The 27,960-nt window shown below is 40.1% G+C and overlaps 1 protein-coding gene across 1 annotated transcript; it reads right to left on the minus strand.

The window, feature by feature from the left end:
• Nucleotides 1–34: 34 nt before the first annotated feature.
• Nucleotides 35–27,944, minus strand: TMC5 (transmembrane channel like 5). The gene is made up of 23 exons (XM_074919151.1): nt 27,875–27,944; nt 19,971–20,132; nt 19,208–19,407; nt 18,698–18,802; nt 16,904–16,996; nt 16,023–16,122; nt 15,347–15,437; nt 14,783–15,031; nt 13,374–13,525; nt 12,683–12,827; nt 11,975–12,130; nt 11,222–11,388; nt 10,503–10,581; nt 10,037–10,134; nt 8,294–8,389; nt 7,649–7,724; nt 6,666–6,799; nt 5,333–5,506; nt 3,936–4,014; nt 3,513–3,602; nt 2,397–2,498; nt 2,049–2,094; nt 35–1,483 (listed from the first exon to the last, which is right to left on the minus strand). Exons 2-23 carry the CDS (start codon nt 20,042–20,044, stop codon nt 1,371–1,373), a joined length of 2,619 nt encoding a protein of 872 aa, XP_074775252.1. The 5' UTR covers nt 20,045–20,132; nt 27,875–27,944; the 3' UTR covers nt 35–1,370.
• Between the last annotated feature and the right edge of the window lie 16 nt (nt 27,945–27,960).

Here is a 27,960-nt window from a genome sequence, read left to right on the forward strand (position 1 = left end):
GCAAGTCCAAGCTTCTGAAGTAGCAGCAGATTAATGCTACCTTCTGTAAGGGGTGATGGATTTTTTTGCTTGTATTGTGAGCTATATATAAGCCCAAAGAAACACAGGAGTAAGAAGGGGGGTTTTCCTGCCAGGATGCTGAGAGCCTCCTCACTTCACTCATCCACCCTGCACTACCAAACCAACAATCTCAGTCTTCTGCTGCACATCCTCTATCGTGTGTACGTTGCACCCTCAATCAGTTTCTGTCCAGCCCCTTCATGAGTCCCATAGCCTCTTCCTTTACTGCTGTGTTTGACAGGCACTCCCCGAGCAGCCAGTGGAACAGCAACTCCTGGCAAACAACCCCTGCCCCAAAGCTCCCTCTTCTGTTGCTGCTTGAGGTCCTGGCACCAAGTCACAACCCTCTGTACCAACACCAGGCCCATATTCAATATTCACAGCCAGACTCCACAGCTATACAGGCACAAAGACAACAAAATTGAATCTCTAGTCTTGTGTGTAAAGTTTGTCCTTTTTTCTGTACCTCTGGTGGTTATTTTGGCGTTGTCTTTAACCTAAATTTTTATGTCTGAAGCAATGATGGAGGAATAAACCTTGAAGTAGCTAACAAAAAAAAAAAATCACCATGGTAAAGTTGTGGCTCTGAATAATAAGAAGCTGCAATAAAAAAACCCCAAACCTCTTAATTGTGTTACTTCCAATCCATCCTTTACTAGAAAAGATATTGTGTAAACTTCTTGTTCACAAGCAGTGGTTTTACACAGATAAGAATTTTGATAAAGAGTTCCGATAAGTTTTAACATCAAAGGTGTTTTTGCATGACTATAAAACTACAAATGGCTCAGAAAAGTGAAAACGGAACAGAAGCTTAACCTGGTTCACACAAGTTACTTTGCAGCCAGTACAACGTCTCAGTCATTAAAAACAACTGCACTTCAATTTCCTTCTATTGTTATTTGACAAATACCTCACTTTTTGTTTAGATCAGATAAAAGCAGTTTGAACAATATGACTGATTAAAAATATTTTTAGAGCAAAGCTTTTGTTTACAATTAGGCACAAATTTCCTTATGTTTAGTTGATGATAAGTAACCAGCTGTGGAGGGACCCTTACTGCATGGAGGTGAAGGCCAGTCCTGGAGGAATGCTGACCCTCACCAGAATATTGCTACTTCAAAACCAAACCAAACACACAGGATATTCCCCATCACAGCAATAAACTGCAGTAGGGATGCATTCTGCAATCTGTTCTTCTATTTTTTCTTCCATTTAGGGGTAAAAAAACATCATTAGTGCAAATGAGCATTGCTTTTTGTAGAACACCACCCAACAACTTAACATTGATTATTGTTTCTGCCTGCTCACGGTCAAAAGTCTTTGTCATCATCTTCGTCTTCCCACTGAGCCGCTTCTCTAGCACGCAGAGCGAGTGCCACCGCCTCGGACACGCCTGGCCAGCGGGGCTGGGCTGGCTCGGGCTCTGTTTTCACAAAGGAAGTGATGTTAGCTGTGCTGGTGTTGGTATAACCACCACCCCCGTGCTGTTAAGTGTCCCATCTGTCAACTCTTTGGAATGAAGTTACGTCTTTGTGTAAACCAGGAATAGTTCAAGCTACCAGGCAAGTTTCCATAGCTCTTTTTATTCCAGACATACGCTGTCCTAGAGACTCTACATTGTTAATAACCTCTTCTGAGACTCACACCAAGATGTGAAGTGTATCTCTAATGTGATGCAATACGGGAGCAGCCACAGGCAAGAATAAGACAAAATGGCTCATTTACCCAAAGAAATTCAACTCTCTGGTATATAGAAGCTTGTGATGAGTCTTCAGAAGTCACCAAAAACATCGCAACAAGCTACTAATAAGCACATCCTATAGTCAATGTTTACCTCAGAAACACTTTTTGTTTTCTCTTTATACAAGATGGTAAAATTCTGTGTCTCTTCCATCAAGCTGTTACATGCTGTGTCTGTACTACATCAAACATTTTTACTGAGCCAAGCCTCTAAGAGCTGTGTTCTGTGTTTAGCATTTGTTGCTTACCTAGTGGGAAGCCAGACCCCCTCAAGATCCCAGCAGCATCAGGATACTGAAAACAAAATTCACAAGCAGATTTAGGTTGATGTTTCCCTCATGTGCCTGTTATTTTGCATTTTAAATTATACCAGTTACCAGGAACAAAACCATACTCTCCAGATCTTAAACAGGTCTGTATGAGAATTCCAACAGCTATTCTGATTACATTTTTGTATCTGCTCAAGTTAATCTTTAAAGTTATTTCTATACAGACAGGGTGACCTCTTTGCTCAACATATGCCCATTGTCCATTTCATGCCCCAGGTTCTATATATGGAAATCTAGTGGAGAGTTTCTTCTTTTTGACCATCTCACCTCATTGTAGGATGCGTTTTGATTTCTGTCAAATGCCCCTCCTGGGTAGCCTGGCACTTGCTGAGCAGGTTGTCTGGACAGGTGGGATGAAGAAGAACTTCTCTGAAAGGCAGAATATTTGGCATTAGCAGTACTACATCCTGGCTTCCAATCATGACTTTATGGTCAGTGCTACTCCTACCCTTGTTTTAGGGAGATGGCTCTTCTACTAGATCCACAATGAGATTATTCTGGCATCTCCTTTTGAAGTCTGACCTTAACAACTACAAGAATACCCACATTCCCTCAGGAGTCCCACTCATGACCCTGGATGTGGCCACAGAATTGTCTAGTGTTTGAAAATCCCCAGCACACAGAAAATGCCCACTCACTTCAAGTTCCCCTCTCTACAGTCAATATTTATTTATTTATATTATTGCATTAATGATGGCCAGTCATACAGGGGATTTGTCTGGGGTTTTCTTGAGGGAGGGAGGGGAACCTGACAAACTTTTTATTCACCAGTATGTAGGTCAAAGAGTAGTTGCTCAGCCAAATAAAAACCCTGCACAGCACTGTATATGCACATTTTAACACTAATTTGATAGCTCAGCAGGCAGGACTGACTTGAAAAATAAACTAAAGTTTAAGAACATTAGATGTCTATCTCGATGTTGTATGGAATTAGGTCAAAGCACTCAGTTTTACCTCAGGTGAAAAGACTGGGCGGGGTGGGGAGGGCACAAACCATAGACCCCTAAGGAAATCCAGGGTCAGGGGAGGAAAGCAGCCTCCTTTAAGTCTAGGCAAGGTTCAACTGCGGCCAAACCCTTTAGTGACCATCACTGCATTCCTAGATTAGGAATGTTTTCCTGCAGTTTCATAATCATAAATAACATCCAGTGAGGGTAAGGACTTTTCTATACCCTTCCTAGGCTAAATTACAGCCTGGAGCAAACAGTTAGGGAATTTCCACGGTATCCTTTTCCAATCTGGAATTAACCAGTAATCAATTTATGTGAAGTTTTAAATACAGACCTATCCCAAAATGGCAGCCTATTTGCAAGGCTAGAGGAACCCCATGAAATCATACCAAGCATTTAATTGAAACAGCAGTACCTGAACTATCAGACTGACCTGCTGGCCTTGTCCTCTTGGTGCAGATGGGTTTTGGTTTCTTTGCAGTAGCCATAGTTTTTCAAGTAAAAATCTTTTTTCTTTTACTCCCTATGGTCAAGACACATTTGATCATTAGCTGGAATGGACTAATTCTTGAGAGGCTCAAGGCCTATGAGTAACCATTGACCAGAACAATCATTAAAATTTCTTTTATTCTGAAATAATCTACATAGGGAGCTGCAGCAGCACAGCTTGAAGGTAAAACTGTTTTGCAGCAACTCTTATTTGTGAGTTAAGTTTCCCTGCAATAGACATAGTGGAGGGCTCCCACCCTCCCTTGAACTGTCATAGGAGGAGCAGATTACGGCTCCACAACAGCAAGATGAGACAATCAACAGAAAGCCAAATTTTAAAAAAGATAAAGCTGAAAGTCAAACTTACATTGATAATTTGGTTCTTTAAGAATTTGGTTACAGTCTTTCTTCCTTCTGTTATTTGCCAGTAAAGATAAGTAATAATTCTAAACAAAAAAAAAAGTCCAACATATAAGCACTCATACTCATGAGTATTTCCTCCTAGTCATTGCCTAAACAAAAAGTTATCTTGTTTATTTTACCCACGAAAAGATATATATACACACATATCTATACATGCATATTTATACATATACAGACAATACATGTATTTTTAAAATGTATGTATAGAAATACACATAGAATGACAAGCACATGAAATTGCTTAAGACATTCTCTTGGAAAGGACCCAAAGATTTATGGACTTGTATTCAAGATAAGACGTACAATTAAAGTCAGTCAGCAATACAAGGTGTGTTTCAGATAACAAATAGGAACCTAATGCTCTTATCCAACTTTGTGTCATTTGCTTAGACACATGCCTGGACCTTAAATCACAACACCGAACACTTAGTGCTTCCAGGCCAATCCTGGTCCCACTCGAATCAGTGGGAACTTGTTTTATAAGAACAGGTTTGGGCTCATAACTGTGTGCATGGCCCACGCTAGAAATATCAAGCAGTACAGCTACAACATCAAACCCTACCAGTGGGCACACAGTTTAATACACATGGTTTTGCCAAAATAATTTACTTCAGCCAAGAGGACAGTATGTGAATTTACCTGAGATGAGCTGGAAGTAGACTGCAACCTACTTATTAGAATTCCTCATATGGTGGGGAACTTTAACATGCACTTTAACATGCTACTTGTGCACCACCATGCCCTTCCACCACAGTGTCCCTACTATTCTTAACGGGATATATTCTCCTCTAATGACTCCACTGATCAGAAACTGTCAGAAAAGACAAAGCAACCATCTCTCAAACTTCTGCTTTTCATGTTGCTCAGGGTCCTAGTATAGAACTGGCCTGTATTGCCAGTGCTTGTGAAAGCTTGCTCTTTCTCTACTGATTTATTCAACACTGGGGGAAGAAAAAAAAAAAGTCAATTTATTTTGCTCACTGTATGCAGCACTGTATGCAGCATATTCCCTTTTGCTGATGTCCCTAAAGCTAAGTGTGCCAGCAGTAAGAAGGTCTGGAGCGTAAGCAGCAGTGAACTAGAAATACTCAGTGAAAAGCAGTGTATCCTAGGGTTAGCATGAAGCAGGTTTATAAAAGGCTTTGGCATCCTAACATACAAGGAATAAGTTTTATAATTTCTTTATGTAATTCAAATACATGAATTTCCAATATATTAACCATTTCTGATGCTTTAAAATGCACTTTGCTTTTTTTTTTTTTAAATGAAGAATGGCTATGTCATAGACAGTTTTTCCCACTTCAGGTCCTCTTCCAGTGCTTTTCATTAGCAGGTACTTACAGGGCAATAACGGAGAGGATGAAGAAGAAAAATTCACTTGTAATTAAGTTATGGTAGATCCACACTACCCATTTTGAGGCAGGGTAATTTTCCAGTATTTTTATCCACTTAGAGACTACATCATACATAGAAGACAAACCTCTGAAAGGACCACATTCTTCTGAAGGTTTTAACCTGAAAGTGTGAGAAAACAGCTACTTAAAGCTTCATATATTAACTAGTGAGTTATTTAATATAGTGATTTTGTACATCGCGTTGCTCACTAGTTTGCTATAACCCTCTGCTCTCTTTGGACCCTCAGGGAACTCTCATGATGTGTGTTTTTAACTTGAGTCACTCTCCAGCCATTAAATCACCAACCCCAGACTATGCAGTGAGAAATAAGAGACCCTGCTGCAATGGATTGGTACCAAGCCCTGTAAACACAATCTTGAGCTAAATGTAACAAATCAATCACTGCAGAGCAAGCTACAGCAAAGTGAAAATCTGGATTTTCAAAGTTTCACCACAGGTGCTTAAAGGAATAATCACCTTGCCTTCAAGGACATGAGTCACTACAGATTTTCTGTAACAACAGGATGTGGTGAACTAAGGCAGCCCATAACAAGAGTTAACATTTTTGGGTATAACTGAAATAGGAAAATGCTGTTTGCTTTGAAAATGAACCACTTCAGATAGTCTGAAATTCCCACCTGCCATCTGGAAATTTTTGCTCTGAAATATTTCATCCCACCTGATTTCACGTGTTTCACTAAATATTGAAATCAGGGGGCTGAGAATTGCCAAGAAAAAGGACTATCCATGCTGCCCTCATTACTGCGAGCAGAGTAACATGCACACAAACAAAGCAGCTTTAAAATACTGGTAGCAACCAAGATGCACTATTGCAGAGGTCAACACTGCCTGCAAAAAGCCTTTGAATTTTGTAAATAATCCAGAAGTTAACCTCAGCTGAGTTTTTTCCAGGTGTTTCTCCACTCCAGATCCAGTATGGCCTATAATATAAATTAGTCCAGGAACTAGGACTAAGTTACAGCAACTTTTTAGGAGAAGGAAAAGCCAAATTTGCTGTGACATTTAAATAGGATCCCAAAACTTCAAGTAACTTTTTTTCTTCTCCATCTTTCTTACAGGACAAGGTATTGTGTTAACCACATTCTTGCAAAGTCACTGAGCATGTCTTGTTTTCAGAATACAGAGCATCTCATGAACATCTGAAAACTTCCATTAGCAATTCATATAGCTTTTTCTATGGAAAAATGCAGATTCCTCTGCCTGGTATCAGGTCACACAGCATAACATAATAGGCTTGAATGCCAGTGATCTTCCATACCTCCAGATAGTGACTCCAATGACAGACAGGACTCCAAGGAAGGAAGGGAAAAACAGCAGGAGCATGAAGGATGTTGCCATTTGAGCAGTTCTCCAGACTTTGCGAGGGGGTTGGCAATTCATCATCAGACTGACCTTTAAAGAGATGAAGGTACACTGACTCTTGGAATGGTGTTACCTGCCACTTCAACTTGGTTTAAGTTAATCACACTGAAACTGCTGGTGGCAATTGCTGAAATAGCATCTATCAAGTTTCCAATAACTTCTTTTATATGAATTTGATAGATATACTGTAGTTATAGAAAACGTAAAGAATTTAGTCTGACTAGTAAGAGGCAAAATGAGGTGTTAATGGGTTCTTCAGGACTCTGTTGGGTAGAGTTTGTTTTTGTAGCATACACAAACCCACGGTTTGGGGAAGTCTGAATCAATCTTTCTAGCTATAGCTTTGTTCTTCTATATTCAACACTACGAACTGTTCAATGACCCAGCTAACAATCTATCATCTAGTCATACTACTGAGACAACCAATTCTGAAAAGAATAAATTTCCACCTTGATCTTTAGCTGAATCCCCCTGCTTATGCTTAGATAACTTGGGGCGGTGGAGGGGCAGGTTGCTGGGGAGTAGGCAGGAAGCCAAAGTCACAGCACAGGCTGAGTGCTTATACTAACATATGCACTTGTACATGGTTAGTTCCCCAGCTTTCAGTTTTACCACTATTCTCCCCACTCTCTAACTGTGCTCTTAACCCTTCCACATTTTCCCCCCTTTCAAATGTCACAGGTTTGTAATTCAAGGGTGTGCATCTAAATTGTGCTCTTTTAAAGCAACATACCCTCCCCTCAAAACCCAATCAACCAAACTGCTCTCCTAAATGCAAACCCCCTCAGCTTCCAGGCTAAACTAGCACTTTAACACAATAAATTCTGTCCAGATTTCAAACCGTGTAAGTTTATAACAAATAAATCTAAAGCTTGTTACCTTTTTCACATAAAATATTATAGAAAATGATATCATCTGGATACCAGGCAGCAGAGGTGAAAAGAGGATACCAATCCTACAAGAAAGCATTTACAAGAGAAAAGTTAAATCTTGACTATTCACCACACAGCTCTCAGTGCACTGAAAGCAGAAATATCACACTAGCTGCATACACAGTGTTTGGTTATTTGGAAATGTGATTATATTAACACTGATCCTGTAACAGTAAGTCAACCTTTAAAAATATGCAACTTCAAACATACATACCTATCTACACGTCTGCATAACTCATGTAATTGGAGTAACATAGTCATTGTTAGAAAAAAGGTATATTTGCCAGGGTTTAATACTGAGACTATTTCAACAGGAACACCGTTCCAGTGGGGAAGTAAACAAAACTCTAGGATGCTCCTTTCATGGGTTTCTCCCAGACCAGGTGGCCACAGGGTAAACTACTGACTACAGCACAATTACAAAGGGAACTGGCAAGTCACAGTCCTTACAAAGGTACTTAATATGTCATCTCTCTCAGGCATTTATCCTGTTATTCTCCCCATGATAGAAGGACCCAGAAATGTCAGAATAAGAATATTGCATGGTATTTCTAAGCGCAAATGAAGTTTTGACTGTAAATGTCACACTTACCAGGTCAAAGTCTGTGCATAGATCAAATCTAAAACATTTCGTCCAATATCAAATTCTGGCAACCCCAGGTTCACACAGACTGTAGTTCCAATAATTCTGGGGGTGGAAAAAAAAAAAAAAAAGCACAGGACAATAGAATTTTCTAAATGATAAAACTCTTTGTAGAAATCACTACAAATAACATCCTGAATACAAGCATCAGTGACAAATTATTTAGGGGCTGCATTAACCGCATGTCATGCAAAGCAGCCACAGCTCATTGATTAGACACATCAAAAATGAAACAGAATTTGGCAAAAGCAGGGTTGAAATAAGAGCTAGGATATTTTTCATGCAACTTAGAAAAAAAAAAAAAGGGGAGGGAAAAAAGGCATTTGTAACTATATCAGAAAAGTATGCTTATACTTAAACGGTTGAAATGGCAAGTTGCCTCAGTACAAAACTGTAACAGCTTTTCAGTTCCTGAGTCCTCAGAATTTTCAGCCTCAAAAATCTGGATCTTGTAGACTGATACTTTTAATATATCCTAAAGTATCTCCTACTTCAAACTAACTGAGGTTGCAAGTAGCTGAGACATACATCGATAAGCAAGTACTCAGAGGATTCCTACTGAGGACAAACAACCCCTTTTTATCACCTCATTTTTCCTGAGCTGGGGACAATTCCGTTTCTGCTTGTTGTAGCAAGAACAATAAAGATTTGGTAATTATCCCATCTCCCTGGCTTTTGGGCTTTACGATGATACAAACAAATACAAGCAATTGTACTTTTAATCTTTCAGGGCTGTAAGTCTGGTGCTTTTGAACAGCTTAGGGGAGGACATTCATCACAGCTGACACTGCAGTTTTGGTACTGTGACCTTTTGTTGGGAGGTGGTTTCCTATCTGAACAGGAGGAGAACAGGAGGATTAGAGTACACTGGAAAAAGCTGCAGAGGGTAACTCTTCAAGGGCTTCTCAATGCTGTTTTGTGTTAATTTAACATAAAGCTAACAAAGTCCTACCTTGTAAACCAGTCTTGTTCACATCATGTGCAAAGGGCAAACAATGGATCTCCTACACAAGTAAGACCAGGAACCCTAAACGCTCTGAAGAGCTGGCAAGCACTTAAACGCTCTACCTTAAGTCATACTGTTTGTCAATATGAAGGTACATACACAGCAGAAGTAAATGACTTTTTGCTTACCTGCTTACCTGTATTCACATTCAGTTAAAAATACTTTCTTGCTCACTATGCTGCAGAACTCTACACTTGAGAGCCATATTACATCCTTAGTAAGACTGTTTAAAATAAGGTTTTAAACTTGTGTGCACTCTGCAGAGTGGCATGACTAAGAGGAAAAAAATTACAGGGGGACATACCAAGGAAAGACAGAAGTGTGTGCCTGTGCATATGCAGAAAAGCAAGGTTTTCTGCTTTCGACACTTGGTCCTTTGTCACCCCATTCAGGAATTCCACGGGAATACAGTGTGGCTTCCTCTGTGCCTGTTTGCATCTCCAAAGGAAAAAAGGACACATTGGGAGAGTAGAATGGTACACACTCTGACCTCCCCCTAAGAAGGAGCTGCAATATACACAGGGCATGTACCCAGAGACTATGCCTGGTAGAGACAACCAAGGAAGGGTTCAGTGGTGCCCCAGCCACGCTTCTGCTGGGCTTCCTTTCTCACACTGGAAAAAAAGACCAGGTCTTTGGTGTCTTTTGTTAATGAATAAAAACAAGATTAGAAAGGTAGTACTCACCTCCGTAAAAACTCTCCAAAGAAAGAGCCAAGCAAACAAAATATGAAGTCAACTAGAACCAGACGATAGATATCTTGGCCAACCAGTGTTTCCCAGCACTTTAAGAAATAGAAGGAAAAAAAAAAAAAAAGCATATCTAGAAGTCAAAAATCATGTGACTCTAACATTGTTCCCAAATGATTGGGCATCTGAAACCTGGGCTCCAGATCAAAGATATGCCAAGAGCCTGACTAATCATAGTCAACCTCTCACCGAACAGTGCTGCAAACCAGCTGAGACCTGAGTTGGGCAATTCATTTTTTCCTACAGTTCATTCCTCTAAAGATGCTTATAAAAAAGTGTTGAGGTGGCATATTCAGCTTTCCAAGACACTACATGTACTTATCTTTTTGCTGAACAAGCCTGTTATCAAAATGGTTCCTAACCTGGCACTGCAAGTCAAAGATTTGTATTTTTGAAACTTTACCTGTGACTCTGATGCAGCCACAATGCTAAGCCAGTAGTAGCACAGTATTCCAACAATTGATATTTTCAGGATGGTATTTCTAAAAAGAAAAAATAACAGTAACTGCACCAACAGCTGGTCCATAAGCTCACTGGAAGGAATGGTGGCAGGATGATGGTTGGTTACGCTTGATGATCTCCTCTCATAGCAACAATAGCACTGCAGAGTGTCAGAACCAGCAAGAGCTCTCCTCGGAGCTAAGGTGCAGCCTTAGTCCATTGTTCTGGCAGAAGGGCAGCTGGGCATGACAACCTTGGCACAAACCTCTGCTAAACAGGCTACTGGTTGGGTATGTGGGCTCCAGGAATTACACAGTGTTAATTCCAGGCATCTATATTTAAGTAAGACATCCTCACTCCTCTCTCCACTTCCTTTCCCTTCCCTGGGGGGCCAACAGCCCAGGGACCATCTAGGGAAGCTACAAACAAAACCAAGCCCAGTGTCACAGCGTGCCTAATTGAGAGGGAAACCATACCCTGTCCTCATGCAGAGATGTAACACTCCAGAAGGCTCATGGAAGACAAACAAAACATGGAGGTAAGAGTGTACAGAAGCCTTCAGAGATTATTTCTCCTCCATAGCTCCCTGCTGCCCACCACACCAACTAGACACAGCTTGCAGTCAAAAAGAAGACTCAGACAACTTCAGGCAAAAAGCACTAAGGTGGTAGAAACAAATACCTGGCAATAGTGACATATATCTGGTATCCTGGAGTCTGAAATCTCTCCAGGTGTCCAAGCCATGAGTAGAAGAATGGGATGAATGCATTGAGGAGAGATGCAATAATGGGTAGCACCAACATGGCAGCTTGGCTCTTGAGGTCATTCTTATGCTCTTTCACAAACACCTAAGAGGAAAAATGAAAAAAACAAAACCAAACAAACAGACAGCCCCAACTTAGAGCTTTAACCAAAATGCTGCCTCAAGTTGTGTCCCCAAGAAAGACACCTGGCACACCTCCCTGTATGTTCTCAGGTTAGAGACTATCATGCTTTACGGGCACATGTCCAGCAGCACAGCAACCCTCTCCCCTTCCCCCACATTCCATGGGGCCAAGGGTGGGAGCCCCATCTGAAATGCAGCTCCTAGGCAAAGGAGAGGACGCCTTGCTGAGGCTTCTTCTTGCTGTTTTCTTTCAAGGTGACCAGCTGCACTACCCCTAAGCTAGCCACGAGCCCAGGCAAGCAGCTGCTGGGGCCAGGGGGCAGATTTGCTCAGACCCCTCAGGTCCTACACTCTTGCCATAGTCCCCAGTGGTGCGAGCCTTTGCAAAACAGATTTTTAGGTACAGCAGAATCTGTGTTTGAATTGGCAGAAACAGCAGCTATGCTTCTCTACAGTCCTAGTAGTGAACAGACCACTACTTGCACTCAGCATAAGATACCATGTGGAAAAACACATCTCCAAAACCAGACTGCAAAATCTGTCCTCACCTTTAGGTTATTAATGGAGAGGAAGTAAACACCAGCACAAGCAGCGACTGCTGTTCCCAGGGAAGCAACCCAACAAGCAAGATGAATAACAATACGAACAACTCTCTCTGTTGCAGAAAAATTTAGAACTTTTTGGTTTACTTCAGCGAGGTCTTCCTGCAAGAAAACAATTCCTAATGAAGAATTCCTTAGTCACCAGCATGAAGCAAAACTTGTTTCAAGAGACTGAATAAAAAATTTCTCTAGAAGATGGGCAGAGTAATATCCTGAGAACATTTACTGGACAATCTTGTGTTCCTATCCTGAAAGTCTTTTCTCTTGACAGTTACACTGTATTTCAAAGATAATATCACAAGCCTGGCTTTTCCTTACAGAAGGGTTAAATAGCAGGAAGGAAAAACAGAAGACATATTCTGTTTGGCAAATATTTAATAGTCACTTCATTCAATAGAACTGAAGCATACAAATATATCTATGCAACTTAAAGAGAAAAAAACAAGTAGTTAAGCCAATCCAGGATTTCAAATGAAACTTAACAGTCATAAAGTCTTAAGTCTATTAGGAACAGGACTAGCATGCTTGAGTCACTCTGCCAGAGACTTATTTGTGCATATAAATTTGTGTATGCACATACAAGACTCTGGCAGAGTGACTCATGTATTCTAGTTTTGTACCTTTCTACTTTTTTGTACCTCCTGTGTTTTGTACCTTTATTTGCATGATGATATTCTTTTGTTTCAGCTTCACAGCTTTTTCATTAGTTATATTAAAGTCCCAAACGCAGAGAAGTTTGCTAGCAATTCCAGAGAATATCTGGGGGTTAATGAAGTTCCTGCAGAAGGATTTTGCCATGCTGCAATGAAAATTAAATTTGTGAGATGCGTAACGGGAAAATACATCAAGTTTGCGCAGCAGGTCAAGAAAGGAGATTTGTCATTTTTTCTATCCCATGCCAAGGCTACTGGACCAATGTCAGATCATGTCACGTAAGACAACATGGAAAATAAACTTTAATGTAAGAAACAACTCTTGCATTTCCTTTTCCTAGTTGTTGCTGACAATCTTTACCTCTGGAAGGCCATATCGACACCAGAATACATTAGGAGCAACAGCTTACAAAAGGGGATTATGATATTCACTGGTTTGAACCAGGATTCTCTGCATGTCCCTTACTGTTTTGCAGTTATCCTTAATTTGTCTAATAAAGGTTTGATTTATGGAGACTGTCTTTGGAGCAGAAACTTCTACTTAAACTCTACACCTGGAAATAAGGACTTACAGAAACATACTCAAGCAATTATTACTGTCAGCCACTGACAGTGTGGGGTTTTTTTCGTTCTTGTTCTGTGTATTTTTTTTCCCTTAATATAAGTGAAACAAGAATGTAAAGTTAGTTTACCTGAACAACAAGATGAGAAAACATATGACAAAATATATTCCAACGGTGAAAAAATAGGCCAGCTGCATATTGTAAGATGGACCATTCTCTGTTTTACCGATTGTAGCATTACTGTAAAAGCCATAGTAGAGTACTGTTTCTTGAAAATAACCCTGAAAAGATATGGACATCATTCAGAATGTTTGCTATCACCTGCATATGGTGGGAAGTATCACCTGAAGACCAGTTAAAGGAATTGGGAGCTTTCCCATTCCCTACTGTGAAATCACAGGTGTGATTAAATTTCTACATATCAGGCAGGCCCTTTGTCTTCCTTCTATCAGATAAAATCTTCCACAGTTTTGTGAGCTTCTAGAGATATATAAATTACTTGTATCCTTGTTAAGACTCATGTGGGATGGTCATGAGCATTCAATACCTTGGCAGGATTTGGTCTTTTCTGAAAATTCTTGAGGAGGGAAAAGCTTAATTGTGTCTTTCTTAGGAGCAAGGTTCTGTACTGATGAATTGTATCAACTAGGAAGGAACCAGGAAGGAAGCACATGACATTCAGCACTAGAGTCACTAGATGAACTCCTGCAATGGTGACTGTACTTTGCAAGGCTAAACAGCATTACTACAAAACACAGCACTTTAAAAGCAATTTTAGAAGGAAAAGGCTGATATCTTTCCTCTTTAAAAAGATCTCTTCTCAGCTAAGCATTAGTAAGAGCAGAGTCTTATTTATTAACTAGAGAAATCCTTTAACAACAATAAAACGGACACATTTTTTACAGCAAGGACAGGAAAAAAAAGTAATCTACTCAGATGATTTAGTTGATGAATACTAGTAGAGTTAAAACAGTGCAAAATCTTCCTTCAAAAACAGTCTGGGACTTTGCTCTACAGGTAAAGATCTCCACATAATGACAAGATCCTCCTGTTTCCAGGCCCCACTATGTTCAGCAGGTTGCCACAGAAAGATCTCTGTGCCTTGGAAATAAGCAAAATGGTTTGCTTTGGAAATAAACAAAGTTCATGGGATCATATATGGAAATCTGCATTGCATTTTCAGAGGAAAATTAGTATGGAAAAAATGTTCCTCTGAAGACTATTGTAGCTATCTCTGGAAGACCTGGCTTCCTTTGTGTCTCTTCCACTGCTTTCTGAGTGATGAAAGTTGAAATATTGCTGAACACAGCAATCATTTCCAGTGAGATATATGCATCAGAATGAGTTCCATTCATCTCACTCTGACTCAATGCTTGTTGCAGCTTCTGTTCCAAATATGTACTAAATATTGTTTCCAGTCACATCAAATTCTAACTCCACCTCTTAACAAGAAATACTAACTTTTCTACTCTATTGTGACTTTTTAAAGTAGATTTGTTGCACGCAGTATTAATACAAATATCTTGTTACATACTTACAGCTCCAGTGAACAGCTCCAGACCCGTGAATGAAAGGTTATTTGGTTCTGCTGCAACAAACTGAGGGACTGTGATGAAACTGAAGTTTATGACGAATGAGAAGATGTTGAAAGCTAACAGCCACTTCAAGAAAATAAAATAAGAAAGAACACTTGTTCCAAACTTAGCACCAATGATCTTCAGTATCTTGTGACTTAACTGCAATAGGTGAAAATATTCTGACAAGCTATTTCCAAATCGCCGAAATGACTGAAGTGCAAAAGAGGACAGAAAGACAAATCTCAGCAAGCAGGACTCAAATTCACATAATAAAGCCTCACATTTTTTTACAGTTCCATTTTGATGATAAGAACAGATTTCCCCCATTACATGCACAGTAAGATGCTTAACTGGTATTCCTAAGCACCACCATAATGCAAGTCATTATTAATGAACAAATGTGGCAATTAATTGTTTCTTGGTAAGTAACATAAAGCAAGATACCAGATACCTCTGGAGACAGTGATAACATTGCAGCTAAAGTGGGTTACTCTGTCGTGACTGACAGAAGTTTCTGACACTTACCACTACTGTTTGCTGCAGACTCTGTGGGCAGCATGAAAATAGACTACTGTGGCGCCTTGATTCTTCTGTTATTTCTTTAAGAACTTTATTCCTGTGGAAAAGCAGGGCAAGGGGTGACAAGCATTATAGTATGAGTTGTAATTAAAACAAGAAGCCAAAGAAGCTGTTGCAAATACAGTTTCACACATGTCCACATGAACAGAGATGTTCTGCTGGTTCTTTTTCTATTAGCTGATACCATGGCTCTTGTTCATGCTATGACAGCATGTTCTAGTCCCTCCACTAAGTCACTCTGGGAACAAAATTTAAATATATTTTGTGAGGAGACAAAAGGATGTTTGAGACCATGTGGTCTCTTCTCCATTTTCAGTGGCTAACATCCAAGTTTCTTTTGAAAAGAAATCACAAGTGATCATTCATAATCAAATCTCAAGGCCTTGATATTCTGTTTTATATTACCATGAGAGATTCTTATCATTCAGAGAAAGGACAATGAACCTTCTTTAAATTATTTTCCCTTGCAAGATGTTAACTTTGTAAAAGTGCATTAAAAAGTACTTTCAGCTCTTTCAAAATGACAGACCAAAGTTGAGCAGATGGCAAACATCCATACGTGATAGCTAGATGTTGAAAGTATAGTGTGTGTAAAATTAAACAGATAAACTTCTATTTTTACCTGAGCTCTCTCTTTTGTTTCATGGTTCCTGGCATCTTCTGGATTGCTTTAATCCTTTCCCTGGTGGACATACTTGCAAGATTTCCAACTAACTTTTCCTCTGCATAAAACCCATGAAAAATCAAAATGTTGGGATAATAATACAGTAATTCTTATACAAAATCTAAAATGGATAACATCATTCCCCATTTTCACTGCTACCAAGGTGTGGAAAATTCTGAGACTTAATAATACTTCCCAGCATATCCTCAGGTTCACCAGTACTCTAATACAGATGTAAGTAGTACAATACTGAATGGTAAAAAATAAATATCACTTGTCTGATGGTTGTTTAATGTCAAAAGAAAAAGCTGCAATAGAAAGGAAAAGCCTGACAAATGCCAAGATTCTAGTCTATTGTTTGATCACCAATAGTTACATTTCTATGATGCTAGATGTTGACTTAAAAGCTAAACTTTTGTTTCATTTATTCCATAATTTTAGTTGATGTTAGTGCCCAAACCCAGCACTACCTATGACATAGACAGAACTGTATTACTTGACAATCAGGCTGGTTTTGCATAGCTGGAATTCAATGCTAATTCCAGACACAGTGGCTGAAAACAATCCATTAGCTGGTCAAATAAATTCTAATAAAGAGTTCAGCTTTTCTTTCTACAATTTAACACATATTCACGCTGCACTGTGCTTCATTTATCATGGGATTTTAGTGTGCTGGTAGAATATAAAAGATGAATGGCTAGTGTTAACACAAAACCAAATTGTTCCCATAACCACAGAAAGACTACACGCAATTCTGGTATCTGATAAATCAAGAACAGAATCAATACACCATCCTTGTGCAGGATGCTATTTAATATTGAACTACTTATCTAAACTACCTTCTTTGCACACTGGATTGGTTTCAAACAGGCTGGAGGAAGTCACAAAGATCTCATCAGGTGGTCTTCTGTTGTGTCTCTGAATAAAGCTATCTAAATAACATGCACTGTTTCGTAAGCCCAGATACTGCTGACAAACCGACTTCAGAAATTCAAATTTCACTTTCACAGAAACAACTTAAAAGTATACCCTTCAATCTCACTACCTACATGCAAAGAGATATTCCCCCACTCACTTCTTGCCTGGTCATGCCCAACGACCATATAACATTTGCAGATATATGCTGGAAAAGAGGTACTAAGCCCAGTCTTCAGCTGTCATGGAAAATTGTGTCATCTAACCCATTCATAAATGTACACATTGATTATTCAAGACTTTCTTCCCAGAAGACAGGTCCTTTCTTCAAAAATCATTCCACTGACTTCAGGGGGACTGTTTTAGAATCACACTCAACCATGCTCTGTAAGTTATATGTACCAGACTCTTATTTCCCTGGGACCCAAATGCAACTGTTCTCTCAATATTCTTTCATCCAATTAGTCAAACACAAGTGACTGCATTCCTTAAATACATCTGCCTTCCAGCTATGGAGCAGATGAGTTTAGCCACGGCTTGCCTTGCCTTGCCTTCCCAGTAAGCTAATGGCCAGTCTGTGCGATGTTACATCCCCTTTTTGAGCTCAACCATCTGGGGCAGAAGACCCCAACTGCCTGGTGTGCCTCTTAATTAACACACGTGGTGCAGGCTCCTTCACCATATTTACTATTTAGATCTAATGGTTCCCTGACCTTAGTGTCATTTCCACTTTGAGCCAACTTTCTGTGTAGCAATTAAAAAGAATCTGAAAAAGAAAAATATCTGTGCCTCCTTGTGGAGATACTTCTTGAACCTTCAGCACCCAGACATTTATCCTCTAGTTGATTGCACTAGAAATGCACCTCTCCTTCCTATCAGGTATTAAAGCTGTGCACGATAGTTAATATTTGGAAATGTCCTATTTCTATGGTCACTCATGGAGTGAGACATTTCCAGGTACCAGTAAAATAATTGCTTTTTAATATGAATACATTTTTCCAAATCAGATCTTAACTTAAAGACCATGTTCTTAAAGATGAAAAAAAAAAAAAAAAAAAAAAAATCCCTCACTTTGGGGGCACAGAGAGACGGCTCCTTCAGCACATCTAGGTAACAATTCTGGAGAACAGCTCTTAATTACATTCCAGAAGCAGCAGACGGGAACCAAACTGATTGTAACAGTAAAATTACACGATATGGGAAGAACAGTTCCTACTCCAAACATAAACAATAAATTACTATGCTAGCCTAAACCAGAACCCAGATAATACTATTCCAGACCTCCTGTTTTTCATTAATATAAATCTCTAATTACTATTATAGTCTGAAATTTGCATGAAGACAACATAGTGAAAAATTAACTAAAGACAGTCTCAAAAATGCATCCTATCCTCCCCTTATTTCTTTGTATGACGAGTCTCTTCAGACAACTGTGTAGGTTTGTTTTGTTTTGACCCACTTATAGAGAGTTTGGGTTAAAATCGGTAGGCATTGTATCTGTCATTGTTCAAGAAACAAAGACCACAACCTTCAGAAAGATATTGAAAAAAATCAGCTACAATTACATAGGATAGTAAAAGAGGATTCATGTTTTATGATTTCCTTTTATTACATGAAGATCTTCATAGCTGAACCAGAAGGCTTATAAATATTTATTATTTTATGGAGGGCAAGACTGACACGCAATATTCTGATGCGCCACAATCCTTATGTCTTACCTTCTGATACACTGGAAATTCTGTGGGCAGAGGGGCAATCCAGCAGATGGGAGGTAGAAGGGCGGCTGTATGCCAGTTCTGGCTCAGGCTCAAAGGAAAGATTATCTGTAGAAGGGAATCAGAATTATGCAGAAAGTTGTATACTGCTGTGGATTATTTACACACAGAGAATATCAACCCTATTGACCAAAGACTGCTTGACTGGAAACACAGCAATGTATACCATTAACAAAATTCTTTTATCTCACTCAAATGTACGACCTAGTACTCAACAGCTTATGCAGTCCATGTAAGTCAGTATTTATCAATCTGTTAATACAACAGACAGTACACCGACCTGTTAATATAACACCTGAACGACTTCTGGGAAAAAAGAAAAAAACCCAACACTGCCACCATGTACAAATATATACAGTTGACCTGTCCAGAGCTGCAGGACTCCCTCAGGACAGAGTAAGCCATTATTTGTTCCAGCATTTTTGTAAGCTGTTCATATGAAAAATTACATACCCATGGAATTTCCATATGGACTTCTGCTTAGGACATTAACTCTTGGTAAACCTTCTCTGTATTCAGAGCCATGTCTCATGGAGGCCATTGGTATGGCTGGAAAGTAATTCTGTCCTCTTCCATTGTGTTCTCCATAGGAACCATGCAGTGAAGAATCATCAGGGGTTTGGTGAGAGAACAGATTCTTTTGAGAACTCCTCCTGGATGAGTAACAAAAAGGAAAACCCCAAGTGCCACAAGAACTCTCAATGGATATCCTTAATAAATTGTTACCTATTATCCTCAAATTTGAGTACATTATGAAAACTAAACTCTGATACTGAGAGGTATTTTGTATTTAGAACTCCAGCATCATAATTCTGATTTGGTCATCAACTGAATTAGAAAGACTAAAACTTTTCTCCACCTGAAGTTAGCTTGGACTCTACCTAAAAAGATATAACTGCTTGGAAAAAGCAAACATCCAAGGTTACAGTGCATTGGGAAAATTACTGGAACTAAAAAGTATCTATGACACTATGTCATAAATCCTAAAATACATTTAACTTATAAATTCATCTAACATGTAAAAAGCAAACACACCATTTATCTTAAATGCTGCATTCCTGATAACTGCTTTAAAAATTTGTTTCTCAATACAAGCATGAAGGAGGGATTAAAAGAATTCTACACATTAAAACTCTGGAGAAGAAGTTTCCTTGCATATAAATAGAGAATTTAATTTCTTATGGCACAGTCACAACAACAAAATTAATTAACTCACCTTCTATCAATTTCCAGTGTCTCTGAGAAGTGGTAGTCTGGATTTTCAAAGGCTTCATTGTAATGATAAGACATGACAAATCCTTCGTTTGAGGGATGAAATCTTCCTTATTTTTGTCTCTACTGCTTCATTAATATGTTCATGGGAAGACTGATTACAGACCTAATTATGAAACAGATGCACGTACATACAAAATTAAAAGAAAGGAACTTCATTTTAGCATCTTAGCTAGAAGGCTTTGCCACCCAACTAACAAATAACATGAAATTATGTAAGTCAGAAATGGTTCTAACTTAGTTCTCTTTACCATTGGGAAATCAGGGTCCACCAGAAGTTGCAGGTAAAATGGGAACTAATATTTCTCTACAGTAAGCTCTGTACAAAACTAAGGAACTGGAGTGCCACATGAAGGCTTCTCCAGCACTGACAATGAAGCCAGGTTTTAGAAGCATGTCAAAAACATTAAGAAGAAGAAATAAGTTCTCTTTTTCCTCCTCATACAGGCAAAGCCAAATGCCACACTTCCAAAACCAAAGAGGAGGTGAAGTCTGCCCACTTCCTTACTGGCAGTGGCATCTCTAAGCCTTAGTTGTGAACAAGGGACCCACTGGACCACTGCTATTACAGAGCTGACATTATTTAGAGACCCACTCTTAATGAGAGCTCTTCTAATGACTTAATGTCTCAATCCTGTAAATAGGTTTGGGTTTAGCTTTATTTGTCACAGTGCTCCATTTTAGTCTTAAGCAAACTAAACTTGGTCAGAGTTTAACGAACAGAAGTTGAGGTAAATCAGTGAAAAGGGAACCTTATAATGGAAAAACAGAAGCCAAATTAAACAGGCAGTTCTTGCAATTAACCAAAAATCATACTCAAAATTAAAAAGGAAGAAAATTTTAGCATTTGTTCTTAAAGGCACCATACCAAGTTTGATCAGCTGGCAAGCTATTCAACAACAGAGAAGGAAAAAAAATAAACAACAAAGAACATGCGGCAAAACCTATGAGACCCTGCTTTTATCTCAGCTCCACTCCTAGAGAAGCAGAGCTGAATCTCTTAACAGTACAGTCTCAACCAACTTTTCTGTCTGCAGTGGTTTTTATTTGAGATTTCTACTGTAGTAAAGGAGCTACCACATGAAGAAAAGTATCTTCAAAATGGGTAACTGCACACTGTTTAGTTTTTGAAGGCTTGTCAAAATCTTTTTTTACCAAAAGAAGATCTTAGATTACTATTGTGTCATTTATACACCTGAAGAACTTGGAAGACAGTCTGAAATCTTGCAGTGTGACATACAGTTGCCCAGGTTCTGTACACTATCTTGCAAAGAGATTTGCATATAAACATGGGTGGTTGATTGAATTCGAAGTCCAACTTTTTAGTCAGAACATTGTCTACTTTTCATTCTAGCATGATGAAGCATGCTATGACGCACGCATCTTCAGCAAACATTCAGCAAAAAAAGCATACCAGGGAATTTGAGTATGTGATGCGTCACCTATCCCTTCTGTAAATAGTGGATTATTGCCAACAAGAAACTATAAACATAGTCTCCCCTAGACGAAATTTGTGTTTCTTCAAGCAACAATTTCACACCTACAGAGACAGAGTGAGATTCTCATGTATTCAGAAAAGTAATTAGCAGACCCTCCTCCCCGTATCTCCAAAGAAAACCAACAAATACCCCAGGAATCTAAGGCTTTTATGTAAAAGTCATAGGAAGTTTAAATCTCCTGAAAGGTGGGTTTTCTTTGACAGGAACCACTTAGCTCTTGATGATCTCTTGAGAACTAACTTCGAATATATATGAAGTTTTATACAAACTCTTTGGGAACTAGTACATTATGTCCTTATACTCTATTAAAAAGCATGGAAACAATTATTGAAAAAGATAATCACAGGCTTCTGCAAAGAGCTGCTTGGAAGACTACATTTACCTATGAAAGTATTTTAAACTGTAATGAAAAGCTGAAGAGGAAAATATTACTTTCTCTGCATAAGAAAATTCCCAGACAATCCCTTTGAAGAGTGTGCAAAATTATATTTTTCTATTTTTTAACTGGTTTCACAGGAACTCAACTCACTTCAACTCAGCCACCCAGAAAGCCGGAAAGCCTGCTAGCACAGCAGCTGGAAACCTGAACACTAATCTAAACAGCTCATCAACTTGCCTGGTCTTCATTGAAACTGTAGAGAGGATGGATATTTTGATGGAAAAGTATGGGTTGTGTAGAATCAGCATTACCCAGAAGCAAGCTGGTAGGCAGCATCAACCAGCTCTATCAACCAACTTGCTAAAGTGCAACCAACCAGAAGGAACAGTTCAGCCTGAATAACAAATACATCCATCACTTCTTTCTCTTACTCCTTTTAAAGGCCTCTAGGCATATCCAGAAAGGCCTGCTAAGACACTCAATAAGCCCAAGCCGGACTGTCTATTGGTTTCATCATTATCTATTTTAATTTCTTTGAGTCTTAAGATTCTTGAGTCTTTATGCCAAGATTTGTATGAAAATCCACAGGGACACTTACAGTCTAACACTGAATCCAGTGTCTGAGGCCACTCTGTTTTTTTCTCCACTCCCAAAGTTTTAAGGATTTTAAATAAAGTCCCCATGTATGATGAGGCAAATTCAAATCTTTGCATTTTGTTTCTGAAAAAAATAGAGATTTTCCTCTTGCTACCTGAGAGGGTTAGATCCCAAACCTTGAGGCATCTGGAGTGACCAAGAATGTGAACATGGATAACTACTATGTTCCTTGACTGAGGCTGTAGCCACTCAAAGGTTACTATGGTGCCTGGTACCTAAATGCTGTGGGGTGGGATGGAGTTGCATATGAGCATACATGCTCAGGGTGCACAGATGGCACGCCAGTGGTGTACACACAGCATGCCAAGGGTGTACAGGTAGCACGCCAATCCACTCACTTCCTCCACCCCAAGCCCAAAGATCGTGAGAAACTCTACTTACCAAGTCAGATAAACATCATTATAGGTTTGGTTTGGGGTTTGATGGGCTGGCAGTTTATAAATTTCTGACCAGTGCTAGTTCATTGGAAAGAACCCGAAGCAGATAATGCTTACGCTAAACCATCTCCTTCTTCTTTTTGACCTATGATGGGATGCAGTAAACCATAGCTCCAGGAAAAGCTATGACAGGTAGACTTATCTTTCCTTTTAAAAAGTTATTTTCCAGAAAGAAAAAATTAAATAGCTGGAGAAGAAAGATCATTTGTAAAAGAAAGATAGAAAAGAAGAGTTTGACAAATCTTCCCTTTGTAGAGTGGTGTCCATTTTCGGTGACGTTTTGGATTTTGGCAAGCAGCTAGACAAATCTTATACTCCTCCTCTGGAGAACAGAAGTGTTTAAGACCAGGGGGTTTAACAATCATCGATATGCAAATAAATTACAGGATAGGTGGAGAGGGGGTGCTTTCTGCTTAAATCGTTCAACACACACTGTAATGATATAGAACAGGAAACTCCAAGCAGTGCAGGCTCATGTTTCTGGATCATTTCCCAGAAATACAACTGCTTTCACATCACAGACCAACAGCCTTGACCATATTCCAGGTTAGTTTCATCCGTTCCTGTACAGGTAAATCTCTGCTATAGACACTAATCCTCATCTAGAATACAAATCAAACATGAATGTCTTGCTAAAACAGCACTTTGTTCTGATAAAAGGTTTCAAGAAAGCCACTTAGACCTTCAAGTCCTTTTGCTGTAATCCTTCAATGAAAAGGATTACATAAAGTAAATTTACAGATGAATCTTGAAGATGAATGGAAACAGTTCCAGAACTACATCATAGTTGACTCAAGAGTGTTGGACGAAGGGAATAGAACTAATGGAAGAACTGATTCAGAAGGTTGAATGTGCTCTATTTCCATAAAGATGTTCTAGTTTTTTAGGGTACAACTGGACTGGATTTCACTGTTACCTAAAGCTATTTTCATTCATAAAACCCTGTCCTGTTTAACATGTTACACACAGCTTCATACTGAAAGAAATCAGATTGATTTCTGGAAGCCAAAAGGGAGTTTGAGACACAGACGAGAGTTAAAAGTAGATTACGTGCTGCATCAGCAACTAGGTTCTAGTACTGACCACTATTCTTCCACTGTCTCAACCCCAACAGTTTCAACACTTCTGCAGAGAAACCAGGAAAGCCTCTCAGAAAATCTAAAGAGCCTGTGAACTGACACTAATCAAACACTACACTCAAGAAACTCTGATCTTTAATTGACATATTAGCAACAGAACAACCATGAATCATACAAGGAAGTGAGAGTCACTCACCTTTATGCATATGGCCAAAGTACCCAGTCTGCACTGACAAACGCCACCTCTTACCAGCCTTCTGCTTTATTGATGTCAGCAGGGTCAGTTACAACAGTCGTCAACTTTGTTATAGACCTTCCAGGATCTTCAGCAATGTAAACTGTGCCTCTGCTATGAAAGATCTTCCCAGTGCAAGGCGACATGTGGTAGCACTAAAGACTCATCTGGTTACTACTGCATAGGCAAAGGACAGACAACCAAACTGGGAAGGGAAAGGGGAGAGTGACAGCATCCCCATTACAGTCACATGCTGCTCTTTCTCCCAACAGCTTGCTGGATCTCCAGCTCACAAAGGCAGGCACTTCCAAGCCCTACAGTGCAAGGCTACCTACCAGAATTCAGATCCCATCCTCCCTGATCCCCCAGCTCCTCTTGGTGAGAGTGAGGTGCAGAGAATAGCCAGGCAGGCTGGTAGGAGCGGGCAGAACAGTGTCTGTCTAACACGGGGAACATCCTACCTGCCCTCAGCTGGCTGCTCCCATTGCCCCCTGATACTTCAGTGTCATGACCTCTGCTCTTTATCCATTTTTTGCACCTTCTCACTTATTTATCTTGTCCTTTCCATTTAACATTCCTCTTGTAATTTGCTTTCCCCCCCTCCCCATATAGTAAGACTACAATATTTTCATCCTGTTCACTTTGTTTGCAAGTTAAATCCCTTCTATCACCTGCGGCTACTTAGATAAGGCATTTGGAGAAGGACTGCAACTACTTCATGTTTGCAGTGTCTCAAGCAGGATTCTACTTCTTCACCTAAATTTAGACATCTTTATTATAAAAATGCTCCTGGAACATTCAAAAAAATTATTACAACATACAGTTAAATTTTAGTGTTCAGTACAGTGTCATAAAGACGTGGCACACACTTCAGAGTTTTTGCTTAATAGCAGCAGATGACAATTCAGATACTTCATTAATTCTGCGAATTCATAATTCTCTCCCTAATCTACCACACAAATCTCTGCTTCTCCACCCAAAAGCCCCCAAGGAATTGCAATTGTTGTGGACTGAAGTACATATCACAGTGATTTTGTATTATCTAATCCTTTCCCCAGCAACCCCTTTGAGAGCAAGTCTCTTTTTTGTTTGCTGCTTTGTTACTTTTATTTTCTTAACTCTGATCACAAGTTGCAAACTTAATCCATTGGGAAAACTATGAGTACTGGGCAAAGAGGAACAATCAGGGATATATAACCACTAAAATTAGACACAGGGAACTGAAGAGTAAGAACAGTATACCTAGCAGAGAGAGGAAAGATTAACAAGAAACTGTGAACAGAACTCTGCATTATTTCTTTAACACTTAAAAGATATTACCTAGCTCATAGTCTGACTACTATGGGGAAAAAAAAGCTATGGGAAGAATCACTTCATACCAGTGCAAGTCAGTCTTGTGACTACATTTCCAAACTGCAGACATATGTTCCTTGCATACAGCAGGACTAAATCTTGATTTGAAAAACAAGTTTTTAAAGTCTGTTGATTAACCAACATTACTGGCTGCTTGTACATGAAGGAAATGTCTGGTTACAAAAAAAAAAAAAGGAAGCACTTTTTGAGTACCTGTTTGGAATTAGTTTTCTGCTTTCAGTGGAAAGGCAGCCTACCACACCAGGTCTATTAGAGGCATGAGATACTGTTTACTAGAACAGTTCTAATGTTTTGCCTTAAAAGAAAGCTTTGTTTATTCTGTACGGGCAATGGATACCTATCCATTTTAATGCAACCTTCAAATTATACTTTAATGAGCAGTATCAGTTACAAATTCAATTGGAAAAGCTTATGAAAACTACACATACGGTCATTTTAGAGAATAAACAGGCTTGTTGAACTAAAAGAAGGCCATTGTTCTGTTTGTAATTTCTAGCTTAACTTCCTGTTAGGGTATTGTCATCTCATTACTATTTGCACAAGCAGCATTTAAGATGATCCTGAGGGAAAACAACAGCTATTCACAATATTCTAGTAAATCAGCTAAGAAGTTAGAAAATGGCTGGAGAGAACCAGTCAGAAGAGGTCCAGTTTTGACACAGGTTTCTCCTAACTCTGCAAAATCCTTATATACAGTTTTCAACTTGTTGGACAAAAATTTTCACATAAACCAAATTCTTTTTTTTTCCAGACAAAATGTAGCTACATTAAAATGCAGTGTAAGATGTTAGTATGTTAGTGTTCTATTCTATTATACAATGAACATACAGAACCTATGGACTATACAAGTCACAATTAGAGGCTTTTTCACAGAAAAGGTGAAAGGGGACCCTGCCCTAGAGTGCTAGTTCATGTTATGTCGGGTCATATAGCCATACGATGCCACCTCACCGCTTCACTGTTTTCATGGCAAGAATGAAAGTCCTCCTGACAAGCTTACTCGGGGTGGGGAGGAGAGCTTTGTGTGGAGTACTGACATGTCAGCCCGGAACAGGTGCCATTTCAGCAACATTGCTTAGCACAGGCAGCCCGCTGCTGTCCATATGCCGTGCCAGGGCTGTGTCTCGTGGGCAGGGACTAACATGGCACCTGCACTTGAACTATTATCTCACCCCTTGAACACATCTCTAGAGCTACCAACTGGCTGCTTTTGCTGCACGGAGCAGGATCAGGCTACTGTCAGTCCCAGGACTGGCAGAGGAGACTGTAGTGACACCGAGTCAGTGGAAGTGTTGGACTGCTTGCAGGTTTGCTTAATTATCAGAGCATCACTAAGGAACAGAAGCTTGACAATAAAAACTTGGATGTAAAGTTTTGGCTTTTAGATGTGTATTTAATCTTCTGCATAGAAATGTTTCAATCTTGTAGGTTAGGGCATAAAGGAAAAAACAGTAATGCTGAGACTTAAGTAAAATGGAGTGGTTTCTACATAGTAAGCCTGTGTGTTCTGAGGGAGTGACAGAATGACTGACCACAGAGAACATGAATACTTAAACCTGAGATTTTTCACACCTATTTGATACAAAAGTACTTCTGGCTCCCCATTACCTGTCCTAACATACAAAACTCACAACCGGCTACTCGGAAAATGCTTTGCCACATCCATTCACTCGTCAGCAGCCTCCAACACGCAACCTACACCAACACGAAAGGAGATGTCACGCTGAAGCTGGTGATGCCGGCAAGGCTGGTGCAACACCACACTGGCTGAACCCCCTAGGTGGCTGTTAGCCCCCCCCCCCGGGACCAACCCTCCCAGCTGAAGACAGCAGAAGCTGCTATCGAGCACCGGGGCGACACAGCAGCGAGGTGCCCTGCGGCGGGGCCGGCGCCGAGCTCAGGGCACCGCCCGGGGAGGCCGTTTACCCCTCGGAGAGCAGACGCCGCGTACACCCCTGACTGGCTGCACACCCGCAGCCCGGCCCGAACAGTTCTGCCCCTAGATCAGCATTAGTGAAGCGCCGTCGCCTCTCGGGGGTCTCCTCCAGGCCAGGTGCGCGCAGCAACCGCCGCCCCGCGCCGCCGTCCGGGACCTGGCGCCGACCCAGCCCGGAGCCCGGCGAGCTCCAGCCCGCGGCGACCCCCGGCCCTACCCACCGCTGCCGAAACGGCAGCTCCCAGCCCTCACCTGCTGCCCGACCGCCCGCGCCCGCTGCCTCGGCGGCCGCCCGGGAACCGGCACCCGTCCCGGTGCCTCCTGGTGCCTCCCGGTGC

This window comes from Athene noctua, chromosome 15 (assembly GCF_965140245.1).
Source record: "Athene noctua chromosome 15, bAthNoc1.hap1.1, whole genome shotgun sequence".
Classification (NCBI taxonomy): domain Eukaryota; kingdom Metazoa; phylum Chordata; class Aves; order Strigiformes; family Strigidae; genus Athene; species Athene noctua.